We start from the raw sequence: 24,649 nt of genomic DNA, 5'->3' as shown, positions 1-24,649 counted from the left end.
ATGGAGTATATAGATGAGATCCTTGAGGTAATTTGTGGACCTAGCGTACAGCTCGTACAATAGACCTGGATGGTCTAGGCAGTGCGAATTGAAGCGAAAATACTAAACGGAACGAAAGATTTGTGCTTATCCTAAGTTACCTGTATGACTTCACTTCATGAAGGTATGGAAGAGGAAAAGGGAGGAAGATAATAGAGTTTTGTCTATGGTACAAATACACACAGACGGGGAGCACAGTGTGTGCTGTTAGCTAATTACCACATACAGCTTGCATTGGTTTGTAGCGAAACGCAAATTATACAAACACTCAATTTTTGGAGTGTTTGTATAATTTGCGTTTCGCAAATTATGTGTTATAAAAAAATTCTATGTTTAAGACAGATGAGCTAATGACAACCTAAAAATTCTACAGTGCAGGCTCGCCACCCGGCCTCAACCATTACCCAAATGGAGAATTTGTGCTAGGCTAACAGAGCACCTGTGACATCAGACAATTGTGCATCACAACCCCATGAATGGCAACAGGTCGGTCTTCACTAATAACGTTAACGTCATGTGCATTTGAGGTAGGAAGGGGGAGAGGGACAGATTATTTAGTATTATCAATCACTGTCAACTGGTTTATATTGAACCAAAACTCACACCACAAATTTAGTTTAACTGCCAGTTTGTACCTAATTAGGAAAAACTCACCTGTTGCTAAGCGCTACAAAATTCCAACAATTTAACAGCTGCCTGCACAAAATCTTGTTTACTAGCCCACTTTGTTTTGTATTTCTGCCCTCTGAAATAATAATAAATAATAATTTTTCTTCCTCACATTTTTTTCTTACTTAGAATAAATATCTTAGAATTTTTGTGGCAAAAATATTCACCCATATGAACATGTTACTCCAGTATTAAATTGACAAACTTTTTAAATGATTATTTATTTAAAGAAATATTGGCTAATTGGACAAATTATCTGTCAGTCACACTTCAAAGGCAATTTCTAGGATAGAGCAGAATTGCATGATGAAAAAAGCATTTATTTACTGTTGATTGGTGTACTTTAGTTTACAGACACAGAAAGGGCATGTTAGCTAGGATCTTTTTGTCTTATGCTACTCATTTGAAAATAATACTATTTCTAAAAGTATACATCCATTTAAAAAAAAGAAAGAAATTTTAACAGAAAAACAACTTTATCTGTTTTCCATAACAGGTACAATATGCTATACCAGCTTTTATTTGTTTCACATACTTCACTGTTCTCAAAACGGCATTTCTCTTCACTGACAGGCTTCTGCTGTTCAATCTGTCATTTTCCCATGAAGTCATCCTCTCCATTCAAATCCCCGTCTTCATCTCAGACCTCAAGCTTTGGGCATTCTTGAAGACAAACCACTGTTTAAATATTGCAGACCTGTTGTTTTGAATGACTCCAGTTGTCACTGTCACTTCGCCGACTGTCTTCTACATAGAGATAATTGCACACATTATATTTTAAAACAATAATGACACACATACACACGTGAAACACATTTTCACATTAATTGCTACACTTATTTCACCATGATTAATGGTCAAGGTAATTTTCTCAACTTTTTGTTGCTAGATATTTATCATTGCAAATTGTGAAATCAGTTTTTAGACCTTGTAAAACATTATGTTTGCTTTAACCTGCCCATCATTGCCTTGGATTGACCAAAATCACCTGCACACTTCATCATCACTCTTCACTTCACCTGTGTGTGGGAGACAGAGAGCAACAGAGCTGTACAGACAGGCAGAAAAGCAAAAGCTCCTTGATGAGATGTGTGATAGACATGCAGGCAATGACACTTCTGTCATCTGCCAAAGAGCTGGGGAGGGGGCATAACACAGGAGTGTGTGGGTGTGTGTGCATGACAAGCATACATATGCCCATCACACATTTGCATAGGACATTGTGCACACTTACTTGGGTATGGGTGGAGGGTGCACAAATCAAGGTTCAAATTGAATTAATTGAATAATAAGGCTTCAGTGGGACTTTTTCTTATGAAGGAGGTGGTGGGACATACACGGAACACTCATTAACACATTATATTAAAAAAATCCAAAAATATTAAATAATTTCTAATTCCATTGAGATGTCGCTTTATAGCCAAAACGTATTTTATTCCAAGAAATGTAATTTGAGGTGTGATTACTTTATGAAACCATTAGCTTGTCAGTAAGTGATGTTTGCATTTGTGTTACGTTTGTGATACGTGTCAAGCAGGGTAGCAGGCAAAACCAAGGATTGGTCCCAAACACAGACACTGAGGCTGAGCAGGTGTAGTTTAATACATTTTATTGGAAAAGAAAAACTTACACAGGATACAGGCCGGCAGTGGTCGAAACCAGGGAATAAGTCCAACAAGGCTAAACAAATCTGACAGGGAGCAGGCAAAGTTCAAAGTCCAGAATCCAGACATGGTCCAAAGAATAATTCCAACAGAACTCACAGGAAACAAATGCCGGGACGCTTGACACAGGGACAATGGTACATAGTGAATTAATAATAATGTCTCTCTGTTATGGTGTAATGCCATTGTTCCATTCTTCAAGGAAAGCAACCCTATCTGATTATGCAGACACAATTTATTTTTCATTTCACTTTTTTCTTATTACATACATGTATCAAATAAATTGCCAATTCTATATAACAAACTATATATGTATACTTTTGCATGCAAGCATAAATGTCTCATTGACTCATGATGATGCCGAAGCAGGTGTCCCTCTTCCACCTCCTCCTGCTCCTCCTCCTCTTCTCCTGCTCTTTGGGAACTCACAGATGAAAAACATGGTGGCTTCACACTCCACGTGGCCCCATGTTCCAGTGCTGAGCAGCTCCACGCAGCTTGAGTTTGTGCTGGGAGATCTGGAATTGAGCTCCTCCTCTTGGCTCCAAGCTGCAAACCCCTGCAGAGGGCTGGAGTCTGCATAAACATAACTGCTTGCTCCATCCTGATGACAAAAAATAGAGAAATTATTAGAGAAATAGATTAGAAATTTATTCAGAACAGGGAACACCCTCGAAAAATAGTTCCTCATCATTTGACCAGGTTTCAGGAGAATTTGGCCCTAATCATCCGCCTTTAGAAAACAGTGGCAAATAGTTTTTCATCAATCACAACAGCCTAAAACACGTCATATGATGGTGGTAGCAGCATTGTGTTTGTCACCCTGCACTGTATAATCCCTTATCATTAATCATCCACAAAAGAAGTTACAAGCTACTAAAGACCTTGATATTGTTGCTATACATGCTCATGAATCTTATTTCTAAAAATTACTGCTAGTTGATATGTTTTTAGTTTAAGACCAAAAAACTGAAACTCCACCTGCTGCAGTGTGTGTGCATTATGTTCTGATGGGGACCACTTACTGAGTCCCTGCTTTGAGCCTGCACTCCTACATAAACTCTTGTCAGTCCCGCCTGACTGACATAGTCTGCCATGAGACGGTTGGTGTTGCTGGTTTTTGGCATGGCCAGGGTGCCTCCTCTTAGCTTGCAGTTCATTGAAGCCTCTCTGAATCTTTTGGGCTCCTTCACCAGCAGGTAGTACCCCTCTTCTGTTTCCTTCAGCCCCAAGATGACTGCACAGGACAGAGTTAAGGGTCAAAGGTCATTAGGAGTAAGAATATTAACATGTTTTCCATGATAATCTACTAAATACTTTTCTTTACAAAGAACTTGTACGTGCAAAGCAAAAATGAAAACAAACTACACACAAAAAATTTAGTTTAAAAAAAAAGATCAAATTAAACAAAGAACTCTGATCATACATTCCAGTACTCACCATTCTTCACAAACTTAACAGCATTCCTCAGCTTGCCTACATTGACATCCAGCTGTCCAACCACCTTCCTGTACCTGCCACAGTCACATGTTGTGCCTGATGGATTAAACAAGGGCCAGCACATCATTTGAGTGTGTACAGGATCACCTTCCTGCACTACGACTGATAAAACCATACCACAGTAGTGTAAGACCTTACAGTAGAACCCCACTGTGCTTTCTTTGTTGTATGATTTGATAACTCTTTGAAGAGCTGAGTACAAGTCCACAGTCACTCTATGCAGTCCTTTGCTGCGGCATGGCAAAAGCCTCCTCCACCCTAGCCTCAGGTTATTTAAATTAAGTTAATACGAGTGAAGGATTATTTGCAATGCTCTCTACAATTTTGTGATTAATACACAGGGTAGTCAGAACAGTGACCAACACATGGTATTGTCCCTGTTCTGCCATGCCTGTACTGCAGCCATCTTTTCTTCTTGTTGGTACCAAGGCTGTTTGTTCGTACAATGAAAAACACTGTCCTAATATTTTCTGACAGCTGAGTAGAATTAATGCTATTCTACTGCATTTCTGCAGTAGAGAGGATCCGATGTCTAGATTACAGTTTCTCAAATGCTAAAACACATTTCACAAACGTTTCCTCCATGTTCCCCAATGTCTAAACACAACACCCTTTTCTAAAGCTACATAAACACAACCACACCTTCTCACTTCAAAACTCAAACTTTCACACCAAAAGAGCAGCTTGAAGCTTTCAAAATGTAAACACTATACACATCATTACACACTACAGCAAAACAATTGAAAACACAATGCTCAATTTGTGAGAAGGTTCTTTGTTTCATAACTGCCAGTTTTATTTACTTTATTCACACCACAATCACTGTGCGGCATCATGTCGCTGAGCTGCATCGGGCCACATCACCTCATCCACGTCGCAGGCTATATTGTCTCTTGCCAGGCACCGCGGGAAAAACGCCCTGGAATGGCGAATCCATCCTTGGAAGGCCTCCACTGGGATGTCAACACAGGCCAGCTCCATTGCCCTTAGGAGGTTCTCTCTAGTGTATGGTTGTCTGTCATAAACCTTCCATCTCCACGATGAGAAGAACTCCTCTATAGGGTTCAGGAAAGGGGAGTAGGGTGGCAGACAGACGTTTAAAAAGTGGTTCCTGTTGGTGGTGAACCACTCTCTGATTTGGTTTGTTTTGTGGAAGCGTACATTGTCCCAAATGATCACATAAATGTGATGTGTGGGCCCAGGATGGTGTTGTTGGCGGTCCTGGAGGATCTCTTAGCTCCTCTAGGAAGGTGAGGAGACGTTGGGTGTTGTACCCAAGGACAGCATGCCGGTGGACAAGCCCCTCCAAACCCATGGCCGCACAAAAAGTAATATTACACCCCCCATTGGCCAGGAACCTCGTGATGGCTCTTTGGCCAATGATGTTACAGCCTTTTGTTTGTTTCTGCAGGTTGAAGCTAGCCTCATCCAGGAAGAGGTACTCATGAGGTCTGGCCATCGCATCCAAATATCCTCTGTGAAAATGTGAAAGTACACAGGTGTTCAGAACAACAGTCAATCAGGTAGCACAGTATTGTCCAGAAGTAATGTCGGCCACTGAGCAACACAGTATGTCCACTAACTGTACTGTGAACATGGATGTATACTTACTTGCACATACTCGTAACGTAGGTCTTTGTGTCGCGCAGAGTTGCGCTCAAAGGGAACCCTATAGACCTGTTTCATCCGCATCTTTTGGCGCCGGAGAACTCGGTCTATTGTGGCCAAGCTGACATCATCAATGCTCTCAAAGTTGACATTATCGGCAATGACTTTGTCTCTGATCTCCCGGAGTCTGATGAGGTTGTTCTCACGAACCATATCCACAATGAGGGTTTCTTGTGCCACTGTAAATATGGCAACCCTCCCACCTCCATGTGGCATTCTTTCAACTCTAAAGAAAGAAACATGTGTTGTCAATTGACATGTTTTACAATACAGTAACAACTGATTTGAAACCAATAGACTACTTTCACAGGCTTGTAAAATTGTATTGTGACAAAGAAAGCAATAGAGTACAATACCTGTTGTCTGAATGCCCTGATAATGGTGGCCACGGTGAACCTACTCAGGTTTGGACGGACTCGTAGTCCTGCTTCAGCCATTGTCATGCCATGGTCAATGACTGTTGCTCGCATCTCGTCCGTAATGATGGTGCGAGGTTGTCTTGTTCTCCCTCCTGGACCTTCTCCTCTCCCTTGTTGGCCTGCTTCTCTTCCTCCTCTGATTTGAACTCCTCTTCCTCGTTGGCCTGCTCCTCTTCCTCGTTGGCCTGCTCCTCTTCCTCGTTGGCCTGCTCCTCTTCTTCCATGGCCAGCTCTTCTCCCTCCTCTGATTCGAATTCCTCTTCCCCTGACTCTGCCTTCATCCATTGTTTGTTTGGAATCTTCAGCAAACTGTGCACTCTGAACTTGCTTTTATACATGTGGTCACAGCATTAGCAACAAGTGTCTTCAATTTTGAGTCGTTGTGTGTAATGAATAACGCCAGGTGTGTTCATTGTGTTCAAATATTGCTGACTGTGGCAAGCATTTTGCATCACATGAGCTTTCATTTGAGAATATGAGCAGAGTTCTTTTGCAACTTGTGTTTTAGCAAAGAAAAATGTGTTAAGATTTATGAGAACGGAGGATTGTGTTTTGTGAATTGTGTCTTCATGTGAAATGTGTTTATGATATTGGAAAATGATGGCTAGATTTAGTAAATGTGTTTAGACAACTGGTCATTTGGTTTAGAGGATTGGCTTTTGTGTTTTAGCATTTGAGAAAAACTGTAATATTATAGGAACTGACCACAAACAAGTGTTTGTTTTCTTTATTGCAATATTGACTAATTGACAAGAACATAGTTTTCTCAACTCTATATTACTATACTCCAGTTCAAACCCACTTATAAGAGTGACTGTTGAAATTTCAGGGAAATACGGACACATTCGCTGTCTAGGCTGTTTATTTGTAAATGTAAAATAGCTGTAACATCATCATGTTGGTTTGAGAGGAGCAGAATGGTAGTTATTGTCACATGTAGGACTTAAAAAAAGCAAATGTCTGCATGCTGCGGATTTACTCACCTGGTTTCCCTTTTAAACCAGAGGGCCCTTCCAAACCTGTATCACCTTTGTCACCTACAGAGAAATAGAAACCACATGTGAGACAATTCTTACAATTATGTCATCTGTAGTCCTGGCAATTCACTTTTTCTTGTTTTTAGTTACTTCAAATAAATAAATAAGACAGTACTAGCTCTGACTATCTACCAATAATTCAATTTCTGACTGCTTCTTGTGTTATGATGATAATATTGTGATGTAGTTACAAAACATTACCACCAGATGGCTGTATCATACATAAAAATTTTATATATGGCTACTCAGGTCAAACTTGAACCTATTAACCTAGATTTAATTGTTTCAAATAGACATCAACATGACAACACAAATATTTGTTGAAAACTAGAGATTTGGGTAACATTTGTATGTAAATGTAACCCAGAACAGATTCACTTATACTTAAGCTTTTCTGAGTTGAACTGACAGTTGCAAATTTTGGGGAAGTGGTTGCAGTACAAACATCACAATAGGCTGGTTTTGTATGAGGAGGAGCCAGTGACATATTGTACCTGTACAATCTGACAAGCCCGAGTGTTTTTTGTGTGTGATTCGGATGGAATAAACAGTTACAGTTTGAGCACCCTGACAAAAATGTGAAAACAGTAACGAATAAGTGAAAAATGAACCTTTCTGGCTTCAGACTTAACATATTATCGTGTTGCCGGCATAGAGCCTCCATGGGTTATTAAAATAAAATGCTACCAGATATGCAGTGCAGTGTCATCTCTGGGGACATACAGTACAGTTCACCCCAAGCAGTCATGCTACAGTTAGTTGGTTGGTTTTCCATATGAATTCACTAATTACACATAGTTACACTAGTTTTATAGTTTATAGCTTTAGATAGTTGTTCTTTTGCCCAAGTAAAATGTAAGCTCTTGTGGTTACTCTAATAATAAGCAGAAATATGCATAGAATTATAGCAGATACAAAAGATACTTGCTAATATACCATAATAATCTTATATATATCTTGAATGAAGACCAATTCAGCTAGTGTAGACATGAAAATTAACACTATTTTCTGTGAGTGAGCCTGTAACATGATCAAAATTCTGTGAAAGAGTAACTGAATTTTAGTATGGGATTCTGCTAAAGCTGACATTGCCCTGAAAATGTGTTTTTCTTCTCAGGTGTTTTATGAGCTACAGGCGCTCAGGATCAAGAAAAATCCAAACCTGTGACCTCACTGCTTTGCCTGCATGGCTGATGCACAGCCACTTTCCTGTAAGTGTATTAAACATAATGAATACTGAGAAAAGTGAATGCCTAGAACGGCAGGGGAACATGGCTGCTCATAAAAATAAAAATAAATATAGAAATAGTTTCAGCCACCCTGGGCAAAGCAGCTGCATGAGATCATACTGTAGGGTTATGTTTTCTTCTATCTTTGGATGTGATAACTTAAAACATAAAAGAAATGGGAAAAATATGTACTTTTTAAGGAAAACTGCAATTGGCTTAAAGCAGTTCCTCCCAGTCTTGGGACTAATTAAGTTTGCTGATTTGTGTAGAAATGCCCATTCTACTTATTTTAATGTTTTGTGGTTATGGAGCAGCTGTCCAAGCTGAGGAGGAGTTCAGGAAACTGTATTTCTTCTTTTAGGCAATTATAAAGCCATTAAGGTCCTGTAGAACCTCACAGCTACATGTTGTTGTTTTTTTGTTGCCATTTTGGTCGCCAGTTGTTGACAAGTGAAAAACTTTCATGGCACAGGAACAAGAACACATTTACAGATTTGACTAAAGTTTATCAATCTTTCTCTCATTTTGGAGATATATTTTCTTTAAAGGACACCAAGGACTCGAAGGATTAGTAATGCTAATGAAAATTGATAAGGCCTATGTTTACACTGTAGTATAGGGTTAACTGGATGAAAGGCATTATAGAGAAAGAAAGATTATATACAGAATGAAACAGAGACAGTGTTTACATTAAAACTACATATAATGAATTTTAGATTAAAATTAGATTAAATACCTTTGTCTCCAATACGCCCCATCTTTCCTGTGTGACCCACCTCTCCTTCAAGCCCTGTATCTCCTGGCACTCCTAGGGAAGAAGAGAATGAAAGAATGAGAGGAGAATGAGAGGAAGGGAGAGCGGAGGAAAAATATGGAGAGGACTGAATTTGTAGCTCTTTGAGACGCGATAAAGAAATCTCATCATTTCAGTTTGAAATTATTTCTTTCCAATCCAACACTGCATAATATACAGAAAAGACAGTATACACAAAGCACGGCATTTTCCAGAAAGTAAATATTGCAGATATAACTGCAAAATCCCTTCATCATATTTTTTATAGATACATATCATATATCATTCACGTTTGTCATATTCTTATGACAGTGACTCTTTTTACTGGCTTTCATCATTTTTCTTTTTGTTTTCTGATTATTTTGTTGTTTTCAAGCCTAATCAATATAATTGCATGCTCCCATCTCATCTTTTAGAGATCATCTCCATGAGCCCTGAGGTTTTTTTCCAACAATTGTTGCATAGCTTGGTTCCTAAATTGATGCTGTTATTGTTATTATTATTATGCCAGTAAATAGATTAGAGGAAAAAATGTGGATTTATTTTGGGCACTAACTACAGTACTTTGTGTAGAGAGGCTGTTTGCAGAGTGAAGATAAGTCTGTGAGAAAATGTGCATTGTTGCAGGATATAGTTTAGTCAAAGTGGAGGTCCACCTTTAAAATGTAATAATAGAGTAAATGCATGCATTTATTATTTATTTATGTAATTTTATTATTTTCAGTTTCTTTGAGTTATTTTATTTGTAAGCATCTATTGTGATTATTTGTAATTATATTTGATCTAATTGGTGTCGCCACAATGACTGGAACAGATTGCAGTCCTTCTCTGTAATCTGATTACTGTCCTCTGTTACTCCACAATCCTATTACAGTAAGGCTGCTTCAGTTTGGTTTTAGAAGATACACTGAGATACTGAGACGGTGCATGATTTTGGATGCTCCAGTGAAAGTGTAGGAGGACAGAGAATATCAGACAGAGAGAGAGAGATTGTGTGTGTGTCTGTGTGTGTGTGAGTATGGGAAAACTACAGAGCAGACTGAGGCTTTCTGCCAACACTTGAATGAGTATTTCCTCAGGAAACTATTCAACTGAAAATTGATGGTGTTTGAAATACAAAGTGACGCATTGGAGAGGCCTATTGCTATTAGAGGGATTTGCCATACACACATACATACACACACAACCGGCTATCCACTACTATTTCCCATTTCCCACTTTCTCATGTTGATTTTCTAGTTGATGATTTGTGAGAAGTGTTGGCGAAAGGTGTGAAGTCTTATGGATTGTGTGAGGTCTGATGGAATCTGTAAAGCTCTGGCCTATGGGAAATGTCACTATTTCACTATAATCTGTAGGCGATTTTTGTATAATTTTCAGTGTGAATGCACCATAAGCAGAAATGATTGTGAACAGTGATTGTATGTGTTTGTTTTTTGGTATATGAAGAGATTTAATCTGTTGGTCTCATATTCCTTCTGTGTCTATAAAAGTTGATTAATGTTGTTTTCACAGTGCTTATGCTTGCCAGTTAAACCGTCTATCTTAACGTCCAGATAACAGTCCTTCCTATCGCTGCAGTCGCTCTTTATAATGGCCAACCCCTCCAACTGGTTTAACGTCTGGATTCTCCAGCTGCTGGAGCATAAAGGAGGTGAAGCCACATTTTTGATTCTAATCATGGAGCCTAAGACACACATTTTAAACAACCTTTCAAAAACACTCGTTCCATGTTTTCAAGGCATAATATAACAAAAATGCAAGAGATTAAAGTGCTAAGCAGACCTTAGATCAGTTAATTCATTACACATTGTTTGCTCAAACATAAAGAGCAAATATAAATACTGCTTTTTAGAGCTTAGTGGACAGAGGAAAGAGAGCTGTGTCTCATGAAATAAAGGCCTTGAGCCAGATTTTCCATTTGTTGCAGTTCATTCCAACAGGTTCTTCACAAGAATTGAGAGCATTACATAACACTTAACTCTACTGTCGGTAACACTCAAATTCTTTTCTCAACTTTAAGTAAAGCACAATTAACAAATGCAGAAATCCAGCACAACTGTTTGTTGACGTCAATAAGCTTGGAGCAACAAATTGTTTTTGTTGCCCACCAGAGCATTCACAGTCATGTATTCCCTTTTAACATTCCAAAATTAAGCAACTGTTTCCTGTACAACGGCTTAAATTAAGACAGGGAATACATGCGTCATCTGTGAGCTGTTGACATACTTACAAAATCATCACAGGAACCTGCATTCCTACAGTAAGCATACATACAGAGAAAAAAACATAATTATTGGGTTTGCTATACTGTTGAAAAATATCCGGAAAAGTTGAAATATCCTTTTTTTCTCTTTACACTTTTGGAAAAGACTCAAGCATTCCTGGCATTTGTTTTTCACACAGTCTGATGAGAAAAGTATGTGTCTGTTGTTGGAAGGTGTGTGCATATACTGTATGTGTGTGAGTGAGGACCTCTTTGTGAATCTGCAGAGAGCAAGAGGTCAGCCAGGAACCAGTGCTTTTATACAGTGTGTGTATACAATTATGCACTGTGTGTTTTTATGTCCATGTACATGTACATCTGCCTCCTTGTGTCTATATGCTTGCATGCCTTGTGTGCACATAGTATATTGTATGTATGCCTCAGTGTGTATGTGTGTGTGTGTGTGTTTGTGTGTGCAGACATCTGTGAATATGATATGGCTGGTTGCTTGGCCAGCCCAGTCTACCAGCCCAGTTGGAATACATATGGCGAAGCGGGACGCCACTGCTTTCCTCAGCAGCAATTAACATGTCTGCTTCCTCCAGAGAAACACAGCAGTGCAGGTCTGTCTGTCTGTCACTGAGCAAAGCAGGCATCTCTATCTACTGCACAGCAAAGGAAAGCAAGCTGTCTAGAGCAGGAAAAAGCAAAAACTGCTGCCAGGACAGAGTCACGCAGGCTGTCTGGAAGCTCACAGTACAGAAAGTAAGACGTGATGGTTTGTCCAGGTTACAGCAGAAATGCAAATGCTTGAGTTGCAGACGGGTGAAGTCAGACTTTATGCTTCTGTTCAAACATAAAAGAAAAGAGAGGATTTTTAGTCCTTTTTAGGACCTTTTGACATGTCATGCTAGGAAAAGCAGAGGTGTAAATAATAAAAATCAATGATGGCTGAATTCCATTTAGCTACTACATCACACTGTCATGGCTTACTGGAACACGTGAATAAAACAGAGCCATCGTTAATCTAACTGACACTCATTACAATGTCAAAATGTCTGCTGTATAAAAGGCCTATTTGATACACTGAAAAAAATACCACTCATCTAACCTGTTATTGATTTGTTAAGTCCCTTTAAAAGAATAAAAAACTCACAATGAAGTGAGATTATTTCATCATAAAGAAGTTGTCTGGAAAATAGTGCAGCAAGCATTGTTCTGTGTTCTGAACTTTGCAAAGTTTAGTACAACTGCAATCAACACCAAGCAATACACAGTGACCTACTGTACTGGTCTATGTCACTGTTTGTCGACCGTGTATTTTTTGGTTCCATGTTTCTTCTACTTCTAATTTTCAGTGTGTGTTTGATTCTACTGTGACTCACAAAGTCATCCAGATAGTGAGGGTGCCATTAAAACAGACATGGAGTTACTGTCATTATACTAATATTTGTCCACTGCATCATCTTCAACCGCAGTCTGATAACAAACCAAATTTAATTTTATTTGCACTATAAAGCTGGCCTTAAAGTGGAACACCACCAATTTTACAGATCGAAGTCTGTTTACATGTCTGGGGGAGTACTACTACATACGTGAAAAAAGCTGTGTAAAGCCTTTTGTGGCTTGTGTGGATGTCACTTTAGTTAGCAGTTGGGGCTACAAGTTTGAAAATGATAAAAATGTGGTCATGTGGAGTTAGAGAGAAGTGAACTTACCAGACCTCTGTAGGCTGCTCCTCGAATGCCATTTCAGTCAATATTAAATAAATAAATAAATAAATAAATATGCTATGAAATAAATCCTGAAATAAATAAATGAGGCAATAAATATATAAATACATGTAAATATAAATATGTAAATTAGTCAATATGGTTTAGGCTAGTGGTTCAAGGCTACATTTGACGTTACTAGCATAACATCTAAATCTCTGACTGAACTTTTGGCGGTCCAGTTGCATTATGGGTAATGTAGGTTAAGGAAGAAGAATGCATGGAATAAAAAAGAGATTATATCTCTGGTGTGGTGTGGTCTATTGTGAGTCAAACAATGTTATAGGACTGCAATGCTAAATCGGTGGAGTACATTTTAAACAGAGAAGTATCTTGTATTGTTTTTGTTCCCATTCCTACTTTACAGTAGCCATTTATGATTAAATAAATAGTCAGGCAACCTCCTTTTCCCTCACCATATACAGTATATATAATAGATGGGTGCTAGATACCTGGAAGTCCTGGTGGTCCATTCTTCCCCAGTTTTCCCTGATCGCCCTCCTCTCCAATCTCACCTTGGTCTCCTGGATTGAAGAGGAAAGTCAGTAAAGAAGAGTGTGAAAGGGTGTTTCCCATTATGTGTCATGCACAGTTCTGTTCAGAAGGGGCATGTCAGAGGCATGCTAGTAAGATACCTGAATATATGTAGCAGAATACTGCTGGCTTGTTTTATCAATGTGGCAGGGATTAAATCTGTATATTCCCACTCACTTCTGTCATGGATGGAACGTCAAAGCCACCACAGGATGATGACACAGGCCAAGAACTACTACAGCACAGTACTTCACAGTACTTGGGTGAGTGAGTGTTTGTGTATGGGATTCAGTGTAGGTCTATTTGTGGTTTTGGGTGCAAGTCCTACTGTAAGGTTAAGTTTCAATCAATTTTGGATGTTTATAAAAAAATGTCCACTATTATTCCATTTTAATATATGTTCATCCAAACCAATATCATTTTCAAAAGCACTAGCTTCTTTTGAGTATTAGTGACACAGCATAGTTTTCAGAGTTGAAAGCACAAATGAGGTGTGGGAGAAATATCTCCGGTGGGTCCACTGCTCAAAGAGCTGTTGGCAAGAAATCTTGAAAGGTTTTGGAGTGTCTATTAGAGCTGTAATTTTTCCCCAGTTGTTGATGCCAACAGCACTTCATATCTTGTTAAGTGCTGAACTCTGAAACGAAGAATTGTAACAAACCCCCTCTATTAGCCTGGATGAGTACTTTGGAAAATTATTAGGCTATGTAGACATTTTAAAGTAACCTCAATCACTGCAATTTCAAGTGTTTTTCTGCCTGCATAACATTATTTCCTTTCCTGGACTACTGAACTGAAACCATGTACAGTAAAATTACTAACATGCCTCACTTGTGATTAAGGTGTCAAATCACAGAGAGATTTCCCATACAAAATACAATATATTCTGGCAGTGATTTAACATGTTAGTAAGCAATAGGATCACTTTGTCACTATGTGACGCAAGTGAGTAAAAGCAAATTCAAAGTTTGTCATCTAACTTTTCTTAAACAAACTGTGTTTTGACCAGTCCCACATTCTTATGTCTCAATAAAAAATAAAATATCGGTAAATCTATTTAAAAATGCTGCCGTCAAAGTACCAGTAAATGCAATAAAAGTATGTTTGTTGGAAAAGAAATCACAGTTGTGTGGACATTTTTTGGGGGTATGAAACATCAAAAAATACACATATGACACCCACTCAAATACACAGACGTGAGAATACACACACAGAGACTGACTCTGTGGTCAGTCATATCTGGGATGATGAATCTTGTAGAAATAATCAGTTCCATTTAGTGGCAGCTGTCTAAATACACACTGTCACAATGGGACTTTCTTACAAGTACAGAAAATTCAGTGGAAAGCTGACAAAATGTCCACTTACTTCCCAGTGAGTGTATATGATGTTGCTGTTTTCTCTTCATTTTACCCATGCTACCACTTGACTTTATAGTTCAGTAACTTCGTTTGTAGAACAATATTTGTCCATGATAGTGAAGCTAACATACATTTTTCCATGTTCAAGCACTGTAAAATTTAGATCAAAGGCCTCTTTAACACTGATGACTTTTTTTGCTTTTTCACCTGACCTCCAGTCTCAGTTTCTGCATGTTGACTCCTAAAGTAACATCTCAGAACTAAAAGCCATGTTTTTCAGTAGCATGGATGGAGCTGAAAAAAACTGTGCTTAGCTTAACTGTGTATTTTATTAGATCTGTCTGTCTGGATCAGCAGGGGAACAAGCTACTGGATGTTGTAAAATGGAAAACACACACAGGGAGACATTCCCCCCAAAAGACTATGGGGTAGCAGACTGCTAGCTAATAAACTACAGGACATTACATGCTTGGTACCTTTATCAGCAGCTCTGTTAACCCTGAAGCACATTAGGAGTGTTTCCTCAGAATCTTCCATTAAGACTTTTTACATTGTAAGGACATTTAGTTATCACTCCTATACATTTACTATGAGGTCATACACTTCATTTGCCTTATCTCCAACAGTATGAACAAAATAAAGTAAAGGTTGAGAGCACCCAAGAACCCAAGCAGTAGATAAGTATAAGTATATATAAGAATATATGAGTGTACTTGTTCCTCTTCCATACAAGGACCATCTTTGATAATTTGTTTGCTTTAAATCTATTCATGTCAGAATTTTGTTCTATACGACAAATCTTTACAATTCTAAATCATGTTTATACATTTTAGATATTTTATATTTTTGATTTACTGCATCACACAGATTTGTACGATTAATAGGATTTTTGACTAAATGTTTAAGTACCATACAGTCAGGTTTAAACACCAACACACACACAGTCAGACTCATAGCCATGTGTTACCTTTAGCTCCAGGTAGGAGGGAATTGGTGCAGACATCTGTAGAGGCAGAGATGTAGTTGAACACGGCTGCAAACAGACAGAGCACCAGCAGTCCCATCATCTCCCAATCATCACTGAACACTGAAAAAGATCCTGATTTTTAGATTTGTAGGTTGTTACTAGCACCAAAGTATTGACTGTGTAAAGTATCTCATGTGCCAGTTTGCACTTACTGACAGGTTTAACTGTAAGACCAGCGGATCAGTGCAGCACTAATGAGCAAACATACTGCAGAGAGGGTCAGAACAGAGCTGTGCTGCTGTTTATAAAACACACACACACACACACACACACACACACACACACACACACACTTGTTTATAGAGTCTTATCAGTTACTTGTCATAATGTCAAACAACACTTAACAGAGTACTACATTCCTGTATGTCTTGCCCCTTGGAATTTGAAACTGTGTTTAATTACAAGTGCTGTTCATAACATAATTTAGATAGATACAGCATTGGGAGATCAATGAAAGAATAACAATAGGGGACAAATACAATGTAATGTATTTATTTAGATTTATTAGGTTTAAGAATTTTCAAGTAAAACAGAAGTGACTGGGATTTTTTCTCATCAACAACAAGGGAGTAGCACCTCTTGGCCTCCTCCTCTCGTCTTTTACTCTTCCTCCCACCCTTCAGACCACAAACTGTTTAGTGGGAGAGGTTTACGCTTACACAAGCACACACACAGAAACAAACACACAGATGCATATTGTGTACATGCACACATAGACATGCCCACAAACACATGAGACACAAAAAGTGGCCATGCACAAAAACAGAAATGCATGCAAACACATACATTCTTGCATAATTGCATCCTCTGGTTTGTCACTATGTGATGAAAACATACAGGGATTAGAGGGTTTGGAGGCCTCGGAGGGACAGAGAGAAAGGAAAGAAGGGTGGGTGGTAGAAAACTAGAAAAGAGACAGAAAGAGAGACACAAACAGGGGGAGATAGTGAGAAGAAATTAGGGATAATTACAGAAGAAGACACAGAAAGACAAGAGACAGAGGGAGGAACAAAAAGCTAGCATGTAAGGAAGAGAGTGTGGTCAGAGCCACATGTCTTGGCACAAAGAGGGCTTTCCTTATTCAAGAGTTATGCTTCCTGGGATGTCTTAGGCTCTCCATCAGTGAGGCAAGTCATCGGGGGCATTAGTGTGCTCTGTTCTTTGAAGTACAGGGAGGGGTTGATATTATCAAGACTATTAATTGAAAAAAATAGGGAGATTAATCTCAATCAGACAAGGACTGTTGTTCCTTAAGGGACTGAGTTGGCTAGTGGTCACTTTGAAAAGCAGCCATTTTGAGGAGAGGAGTGAAATGGTTTGTTGCCTTTATTGTGGTTGGCCTGTTATAATTTAATTTGTATTTACAGACAAAAATCTTTCAAAAACACCCAGTGTTGGTTGGGAATTTACAACACATTTTTTGTTTACAGTCAAGTTACAACTTATTTCAACTATTGCAAACACTGTGCTTTTCATATGATATGATAATATAGGCCTGTTACACAGTTGGACTAGTCATACTCATCAATCAGTTCATGTTGCTGATTATAATGTTTGTTTCTTTTGGGTTATCATTGAAAAACATTTTAAACCACACACACACAGGCTTGAAAATATTTCAGGCCTCACACACTCGATATCAGTGAGAGTCTGACTAAAGTTTCTTTTGGCTTCTACCACTATTTGCTCCAAGTCTCTATCATTCCTGCTAAGGAATTTGTTGACGTTGAGAACTGTGTATTTTGGTACAGAGCTCTTTTATGGCTCTGGCTTTTGGTGTCTCTGACAATAACTGGCTAGCTGGTGTGGCTTGTTCAATGACAGTTAAAAAAAAACAACCAATGTCAACAGCACACGTTTGTGGGGCAACATTAGCATAGAACATTAACACTAATATGGGATATTTATTGTTTGACTGACCCTTAATAACATAAAAAAGGGGAGAAAGGCTGCAGCCCTGATGGACTTTGACCATTTAATTGATCATCACTGCTGTTGAAAGACAAATGCTAACAATCTGTTTGGACCATTTGTTAGCAAACAGTTGCCTGTTTACACATCCAACAATTACAGAGCAATATTAACATTCATTTTGAGTTGCATTTGTGTCCATCTGATGAATGTAAGTCAAATTTTCATTCCCCTTCTTCTAGCTTTGTTTTGGTCTCCACCAACTCCCAAGGGAAACATCTGGCTCTTTAGCTGCTAAATGCTCCACTATGTTCACTAGCTGGTCGCTAACTTTGTCTGCCTGCAGTTTGGTGCTAGGCAGGTAGTGTACAGTGGGTTTATCATAGCCTTTTCACTGAAAACAGCTTCATGCTGCAGCTAAAAACAAGTGGTGAGAGTGAACCAAAACAGTAAAGTTGTGGACCGGAAAACCAAAATAATAAGCTTAAAGACACTAAAATGTTCAGTAGAGCTGAGGAGCATTTGAGAGTTGGAGTGATAATTCTCTGTGGGTTCATCACCTTTCACAGACAAGTAGTCAGGTCATTGTTGAAAAATGTTGATTATGGCTGTTTTAGGGAAGTGGAAACTTAAATTACTTTCTAGTTAAAGTTCAAGGTCAGATTATGGCTAAGATAAATGATGTTTAAGACAAAAGATCATGGATAAAGAAATAACTATCGTCCAATATCTAAGTTGTCCTGCCTGGAATCCTGGAATCACTAATCAACACCCTGTTGAAGGCATTCCTCTTGGAGCACTGTATTCTATAAGTCAACATCAGTCTAGTTTTAGAGCAAATAGCACTGAATTACTGTTTTGGCCAAATGGCCAAATTCGAATTCCTGCTGGTTACAAATGATGTGCCGCAGGGATGCATTTTGGGACCTGCCATTGTGCAGATGATACTGTTTGTTACAGTGCATATGATACAGCGTTGCTGATTCTGTCTAATCAGTCATTGAGAAATTACTACTCTCCTTTAATGCACCACAAGATGCCCTTACCCTTAACTTAAATTAGTACTCAATGAAAATAAAACAAAGTTCATGCTGTTTTCCAGATCCAGAGATACGGATTGTAATGATTTCCATATCTCCACTCTGACTGGTTTTAATATTGAGTGGGTTACAGAATGCAAATCTCACTCATCTAGCTTGATGGGAAACTCACATTTAAATATCACATAGAAGTGCTTGTTAGTAAACTACGACACAAGCTTGGCTTTAAGTACAGAAACAAACCCCTGACTTGTAGAAATAGGATTTTTGAAGCAGTTTTCCTCTCAGTTCTGGATTATGGGGATGTCATATATTTCTACTCTGAGGCCACTAGATTTCATTTACTATTCTACCCTCATGTTAATTACTGGAGATAATTATAAAATGAAATGAATAAAATAAATAAATAAATAGATAATATAAAAAACTCACATGTGCAGTAGTAGATAGTGTACTGTGTGTGTGGGTGTGTGTGCCATCAGTTATTAATCACACACACACACACACACACACATATACATAGGAACAACCCTGCTATCCTGAAGGCTAATTGCTTACGTGTGGTTTAGATTGCGTTCTCTAATTACGAAAGTGATTCACACTCCTGGACTGAGGGTTGACTCCATAGTGGTAACCACACCACAAAACAGCCCTGTTTTCTCTGCTGCTTAAAAACGCATTTACAAGACTGGAAGTACCATTCATATTTTAAACCAGCAGAAGTAGCATAATCTGCCCACATGTGTGTCAGTGACAAATCCGTCAACAGCAACTTCAGCGTATAAAAAATTTACCTAACCTCTGCTCTGAACCACATTAATTTTCTGTAGAGCATGAATGTCATAATTGGCCGAGTAACAGCTGTGGAAGTGACTGCGCTGCCTGTGTTTCCTGGTATTTACTGGGGATTCAGGCACAGACAAAGCTCTTTCTTGGGAGAGCAGCGAGGCACGCAACAAACAGCTGATGACAGCCAAAGTTACACACTGTGTGATATGTCTTTTTGTTTTTATGATTTCACTTTTCTGAAGAAGTGAGTCAGATGATTTATATTGAATGATCCTCACCAGGAATCAATTAAAGTCATGTATCAATTAGCTCTTAATCTTCTGTGTGCCCTCACGACTTCCTGATTAGTCAGCCATGAACACTGGTGGTCTTGGTAATCAGTAGTGCTGTCACTAAAAAACCTCAAATGAGAAGTTTAATTACAAAATCTGATATTCAACATTTTAAGACACTGACAAGTAGCCTGTATTGACAGCAAAATCTGAATCATCTGTGTTTTCAAAGTATTGACTCCAATGTAAGAAACATTTTTATCTAAAATAGACTAGACGTACTGTGATATTTATTTTAGGGCAAGAGATGCTTTTACTTCTAAGCACCTGAACAAATCACATTTCAAGCAGATACAGTAAATAAACTCAAATGTACTGATTCAAATTAGACACAAGGATAAAAGTCTTCAAAGATATCGGCATCCCCATATGTAGGCCTAGGGCCAGCCTGACACACCAAACTTCTCTACTGTACCAATTGTGGAAAGACCCTGTCAGTGTGGTCAGAACAACACATTCACATTCCACCTTCCATCTGAAAACCCATCTCTCCAGCAGAAAAATGGCATATAGAAATTGTGTCAGAAATCTAGAAATTAGGTAAAAGGAAATTGTTTTAGTTATTTGCCAATTTCATCTTTATCTTACAATGAAACCTCTGTATGAATCCCATCTCATGGTATTCTAGCTTACAGTTGACCTGTAGATGGAGTTCTCAAAGATATAGTTCTTAACCCTGGCCTGTTTAAATAAGTGGGGAAGCAAAGAAAATGCCAGAATAAGCTACGTCTTCAAGTCTTCTAAATTGTTGAGACCAGTTACACAAAAACAAAAATCTTCTAAGAATTGGATGATTGAGGCTGTGGAGGCAGGTGGCCAAGTTCAATAATTTCAGAAAAAAACTGATATCAAAAACAAGTTTAGGTTTTGATTTCACTAAGATATACAGGTAAAAACTTTGTATGACCACAGATGTCTAAAATTTCACTTTGACACTATATTGACACAGGTTTTGACCTACAGTATGTTGGTCCAGGCTCTCATATCATCTATTCAGCATCGATACAGACAAGCCTGGTCCTCTGAAATTTTGAGAAATTATTTCTTAAAAAGCAAGTATGTGGTACCTGCATGAAGGCTGAGAGGCATATTTCTCCTCCCCATGAAAAGATGACGTTTCTTCAATAAAATCAGCCATTTGTTTGACATGGAAACAGTATGATGGAAAGTAATGGTGTTGTGGTTGGAGTGATGGATGGGTATTTACATCTGCCTTAAACTCTGCTGACTTTGGTTCAATACCCAGTTCTTCCAGGAAGTATTTTACTGAGAGAAGTTTTCATTTGTAGGCAAAAGTCTTATTTAACTATGACCAATGACTTTCCCCAACCTAAAATAAAGTGTTTTGTTGCTAAACCTCAATTTAATTTTGTTGCTTTAACCTAATTCTAACGCTAACCAAAGTTGTTTTAACCGGTTACCATTATTTCACCTGTTTGTCATTGTCACCCTGTTGTCTACAGTGTGTGACACATAGGTGAAAATCAAGTGGTGTAATAGTTACATCATGTTCACAGCAACGAGAGTTCCAGTTTGTGCTCGTGCCATAAAATATGATGGGACTGTGTTGAACAGACACACTTTAGTATATCAAATGTCAGTTTTGTTGTTGTCATAATTGTAAAAGGTTAACCAGCTATTCAAATGAAGGGAGAAGGGAAAAAAACCAGAAGCTGTCTGCTCTTACTATAAATTCTAAAAATAAAGTATGCCTCACTATAAACAGTAAATTGTTAAAACTCTGTACTGAATATAGATTATTTCTCCATTTTTAAGAAATGTACTTTTTTCCAACAATTTGTCCAGTCATTGAATAGAAAATTTGCCGCAGCCACAAAACAAGCTTTGTTTGCTTAGCAAAATGTTTATATCCATCTTATTGTCTGCATTTCTCTTCAGTATTTTACTCCATGGCACTTGATCAAACCAAGTTTCTGGACACAGTTTTACCCTCTGGACAAAACATTTACACTCGAGGAAATTATAAATGGCAGCAGCAGCAGCAGCAGCAGCAGCAGCACTATACTTTTACTTGTCATGTCTAGATAAATTTGTGTTTATATTTGTTTAATCATATGTGTGTCATTGCATATGATACTTCTTTCTTTACCAAACGCTGTGAATTCCAGAGGTACAAGTGCAATAGTTTTGTCACTTCTTTCTTAGTTTTGACCCTTTATACTGTTTGGTTGCATGCTCTCAGACTTGAAACCAATACTTCTGAGTGCCAAAAACAGTAAATGTTAAATATCTGCCGCTGCATCTGTGCGGGCAAATGTGTGAGTATGCTGTTAAAACCACTGTAGCATGCCCTACTGATGTGAGGCCTGATTTGCTGTCATTTGCATCGTTTGAGCTGCAGTTTCCCGGAGAAGGTCCACAGGGGAAGTTTGATCAGCTTCTCTGAATCCTATAAATGGACACTAAGAAATGTTCTTCTGAGTTGAAAAGCACCATCCATTTTTAGAAGGGAGTGGGCAGGCTCCACTCTGCATGTAGGGACCGGAAGGCAGGCAGACATTCAGGTAGACAGACAGATAATATTAGAGACAGACATACACAGGAGAAGATAAACACACTCACTGTCTAGAAGTGAGAGATCATGTGCAGTACTGAATGATAAACTAAACCACCATCATTATTACCTTTGGGCTATAAGACCTGGCACTGAAATGACTGGCTTTGTTTTCACCGTCCTTACTACAACTGATTTAAAACAGCCTTCTCCTGAATATTTTAGTAATTACTGTGATTAAACATCTTCAGAGTGTTGTGTTTTTGTTGAGAAAAGCCAGCTAGTCTACTTCTAAAACTAAAAATAGCTGTATAATACAAATTATTCCATACATTTTTTGAGGAAAATTCATTTTGAAGGCACAGTGACGGCACTGCCAACATTAGACCCTATTCCAGTAACAAATCAAACATATCTGATCATTTTCTCCTCCTTTACAACAAACAGTGTGGCAATTCTGTCTAATACTAGCAACACACAGACACTACTACATTTATCCTTATAAGAAATGTAGAAATCTTTTAATCAAATTCTGATCTCACTGGGATTACAAACCCCTCGTAATGTAACCTCTCAGGATTTAAGACACTATTTGGAGTGAAGATCGATTGCGCAAACCCCTTTATCTCACTCTCGGTGGAACATTGGATTAGATAGGGAGCTGTAAGCCGCAAATTGTCGTGTGCAAGTAGCTGGCAATATTAAATAATATGAGTCAGATGGGTGTTGAGAAAACCACCTCTAGAGTCCTCACCGCTTCTCACGACTCCACCTTACAGCTTTGGATGTCACACTGTTTATAGAGCATACCTCATCCAGACCTGTGGTTGCGCTAATATTAAAAATCCTTCCTGTTCTCCATGATTAACTTGATCTTAAATTCCTCCTGTGTGTGTGTCTGAGCTACACCTAAAAGTTTGGAAATAACCACTGCATAAGAACAAGTAACAACTGGGGAATCAACAAAAATTGAACATATATCCCATTATACTAAATTGTTTCCTCCACTAATTTATCAATACCTCAATGTTCAGCAAATACTGACCAAACTAAAGCAATTAGATCCACAATTTCTTTCATTACAAGCACGTCTACAAATACATGTATGTGTATTTATCATGTGTTTATTTAAGTGGCTCACCTTATCGCACAATAACAAAAGAACTGCCCTGACTTCTTTGAGTTTTATGATGTGAAGATTAGTGCCAAAATCATAAATCAAATAGTATCTATATTATGAGTACATATATCAAACTTTTTTTTTAAATTATACTTTTTCTAGCTGTTCTTCTTAGTGTGGAAAAGAATTTACAAGTATTTACAGGTCTATATCATTTTTTTTTCATGTAAACTTCAATATGCATGAATGTGGACATGGCCTCACTTTTAGGATATTGCTAACCACTGATGTTTACTTAACATTTTGTACTCTAGTATGCACACCAGACAAAGCAGGCTGCCAGAGACACAGACAGATTTTGGTCCTAATCACCTTGTCAATTGAAGGATAAGGGGATTAAAAGAACAAACGGTGTCTTTCTTCTTTGTCAGATTGTCTTGTGTGAGCATGTGCTGATCATCTTTGGGGCCAGTTACTATAGCAACACATTATATACTTGTAGCTTAAATTTTTATAAAAATATATAATGACAGCAAGATAATTTTTCAATTTTTGTGTCCAGTCCCCAAGTGTTTTTGTTCAAATCTAATTATTGTTTAGCACACGGAATATCTATTCATTGTAATGGTTCTTTGGTTCAGCCAATTAGTCATTTTGGTCATTTTAACAGTCCGTTAAACACAGCCCACGTACAGTTTGATGGAATAAACAGAAAATAAGATGATGGAAAACCTTTAATGGTACTTTCATGTCACTGTGGACAAGTTAGGCTTTTGGAGAATTCCCCTCGCTCCCTTGAACACGTTGTGAAAGTGGTTTGGTTGCAGTTTAAAAGCTTCCCGGTCTTCTACATCAGTGTCTTGGCAGCACGGCCTGTTTGTTTCACGCTGAGTCTTTGGAGGGTGACTGATGATTTCAACATCAATGTCTCTCTCTCTCTCTCTCTCTCTCTCACAGACACATATGTATAACCACTTCTCCCAATCTAACTGCAAGGTGACCTCAGTTCACCCTATGACTTTAC

The 24,649-nt window shown here is 38.3% G+C and overlaps 1 protein-coding gene across 4 annotated transcripts; it reads right to left on the bottom strand.

The window, feature by feature from the left end:
- Positions 1–2,300: 2,300 nt before the first annotated feature.
- On the bottom strand, positions 2,301–16,147 carry colec10 (collectin sub-family member 10 (C-type lectin)). 4 transcript variants are annotated; one of them, XM_044208718.1, is made up of 8 exons: positions 16,071–16,147; positions 15,859–15,990; positions 13,449–13,520; positions 8,962–9,033; positions 6,943–6,996; positions 3,813–3,908; positions 3,398–3,609; positions 2,301–2,976 (listed from the first exon to the last, which is right to left on the bottom strand). In XM_044208718.1, the coding sequence occupies exons 2-8, from the start codon at positions 15,956–15,958 to the stop codon at positions 2,722–2,724; spliced, it is 861 nt and encodes a 286-aa protein (XP_044064653.1). In that variant the 5' UTR covers positions 15,959–15,990; positions 16,071–16,147; the 3' UTR covers positions 2,301–2,721. The 4 variants fall into 4 exon arrangements, with proteins under 4 accessions (XP_044064653.1, XP_044064650.1, XP_044064654.1 ...); XM_044208715.1 differs by having other exon boundaries at positions 15,859–15,978; positions 16,071–16,142; XM_044208719.1 differs by having other exon boundaries at positions 15,859–15,978; positions 16,075–16,136.
- Positions 16,148–24,649: the final 8,502 nt, after the last annotated feature.

The sequence above is a fragment of the Siniperca chuatsi genome, linkage group LG9 (genome assembly GCF_020085105.1).
Source record: "Siniperca chuatsi isolate FFG_IHB_CAS linkage group LG9, ASM2008510v1, whole genome shotgun sequence".
Classification (NCBI taxonomy): domain Eukaryota; kingdom Metazoa; phylum Chordata; class Actinopteri; order Centrarchiformes; family Sinipercidae; genus Siniperca; species Siniperca chuatsi.
The sequence above is the reverse complement of the archived record's forward strand: the minus strand, read 5'-3'. Positions and strand labels throughout refer to the sequence as shown.

Excerpts from the sequence above, each read along its gene's own strand:
- colec10 (XM_044208715.1), bottom strand. Across the intron at positions 9,034-13,448 it reads TGGACCACCAGGACTTCCAG|GAGTGCCAGGAGATACAGGG; the intron begins GTATCTAGCACC and ends CTTCTTCCCTAG. Across the intron at positions 3,610-3,812 it reads TGTTAAGTTTGTGAAGAATG|TCATCTTGGGGCTGAAGGAA; the intron begins GTGAGTACTGGA and ends TGTCCTGTGCAG.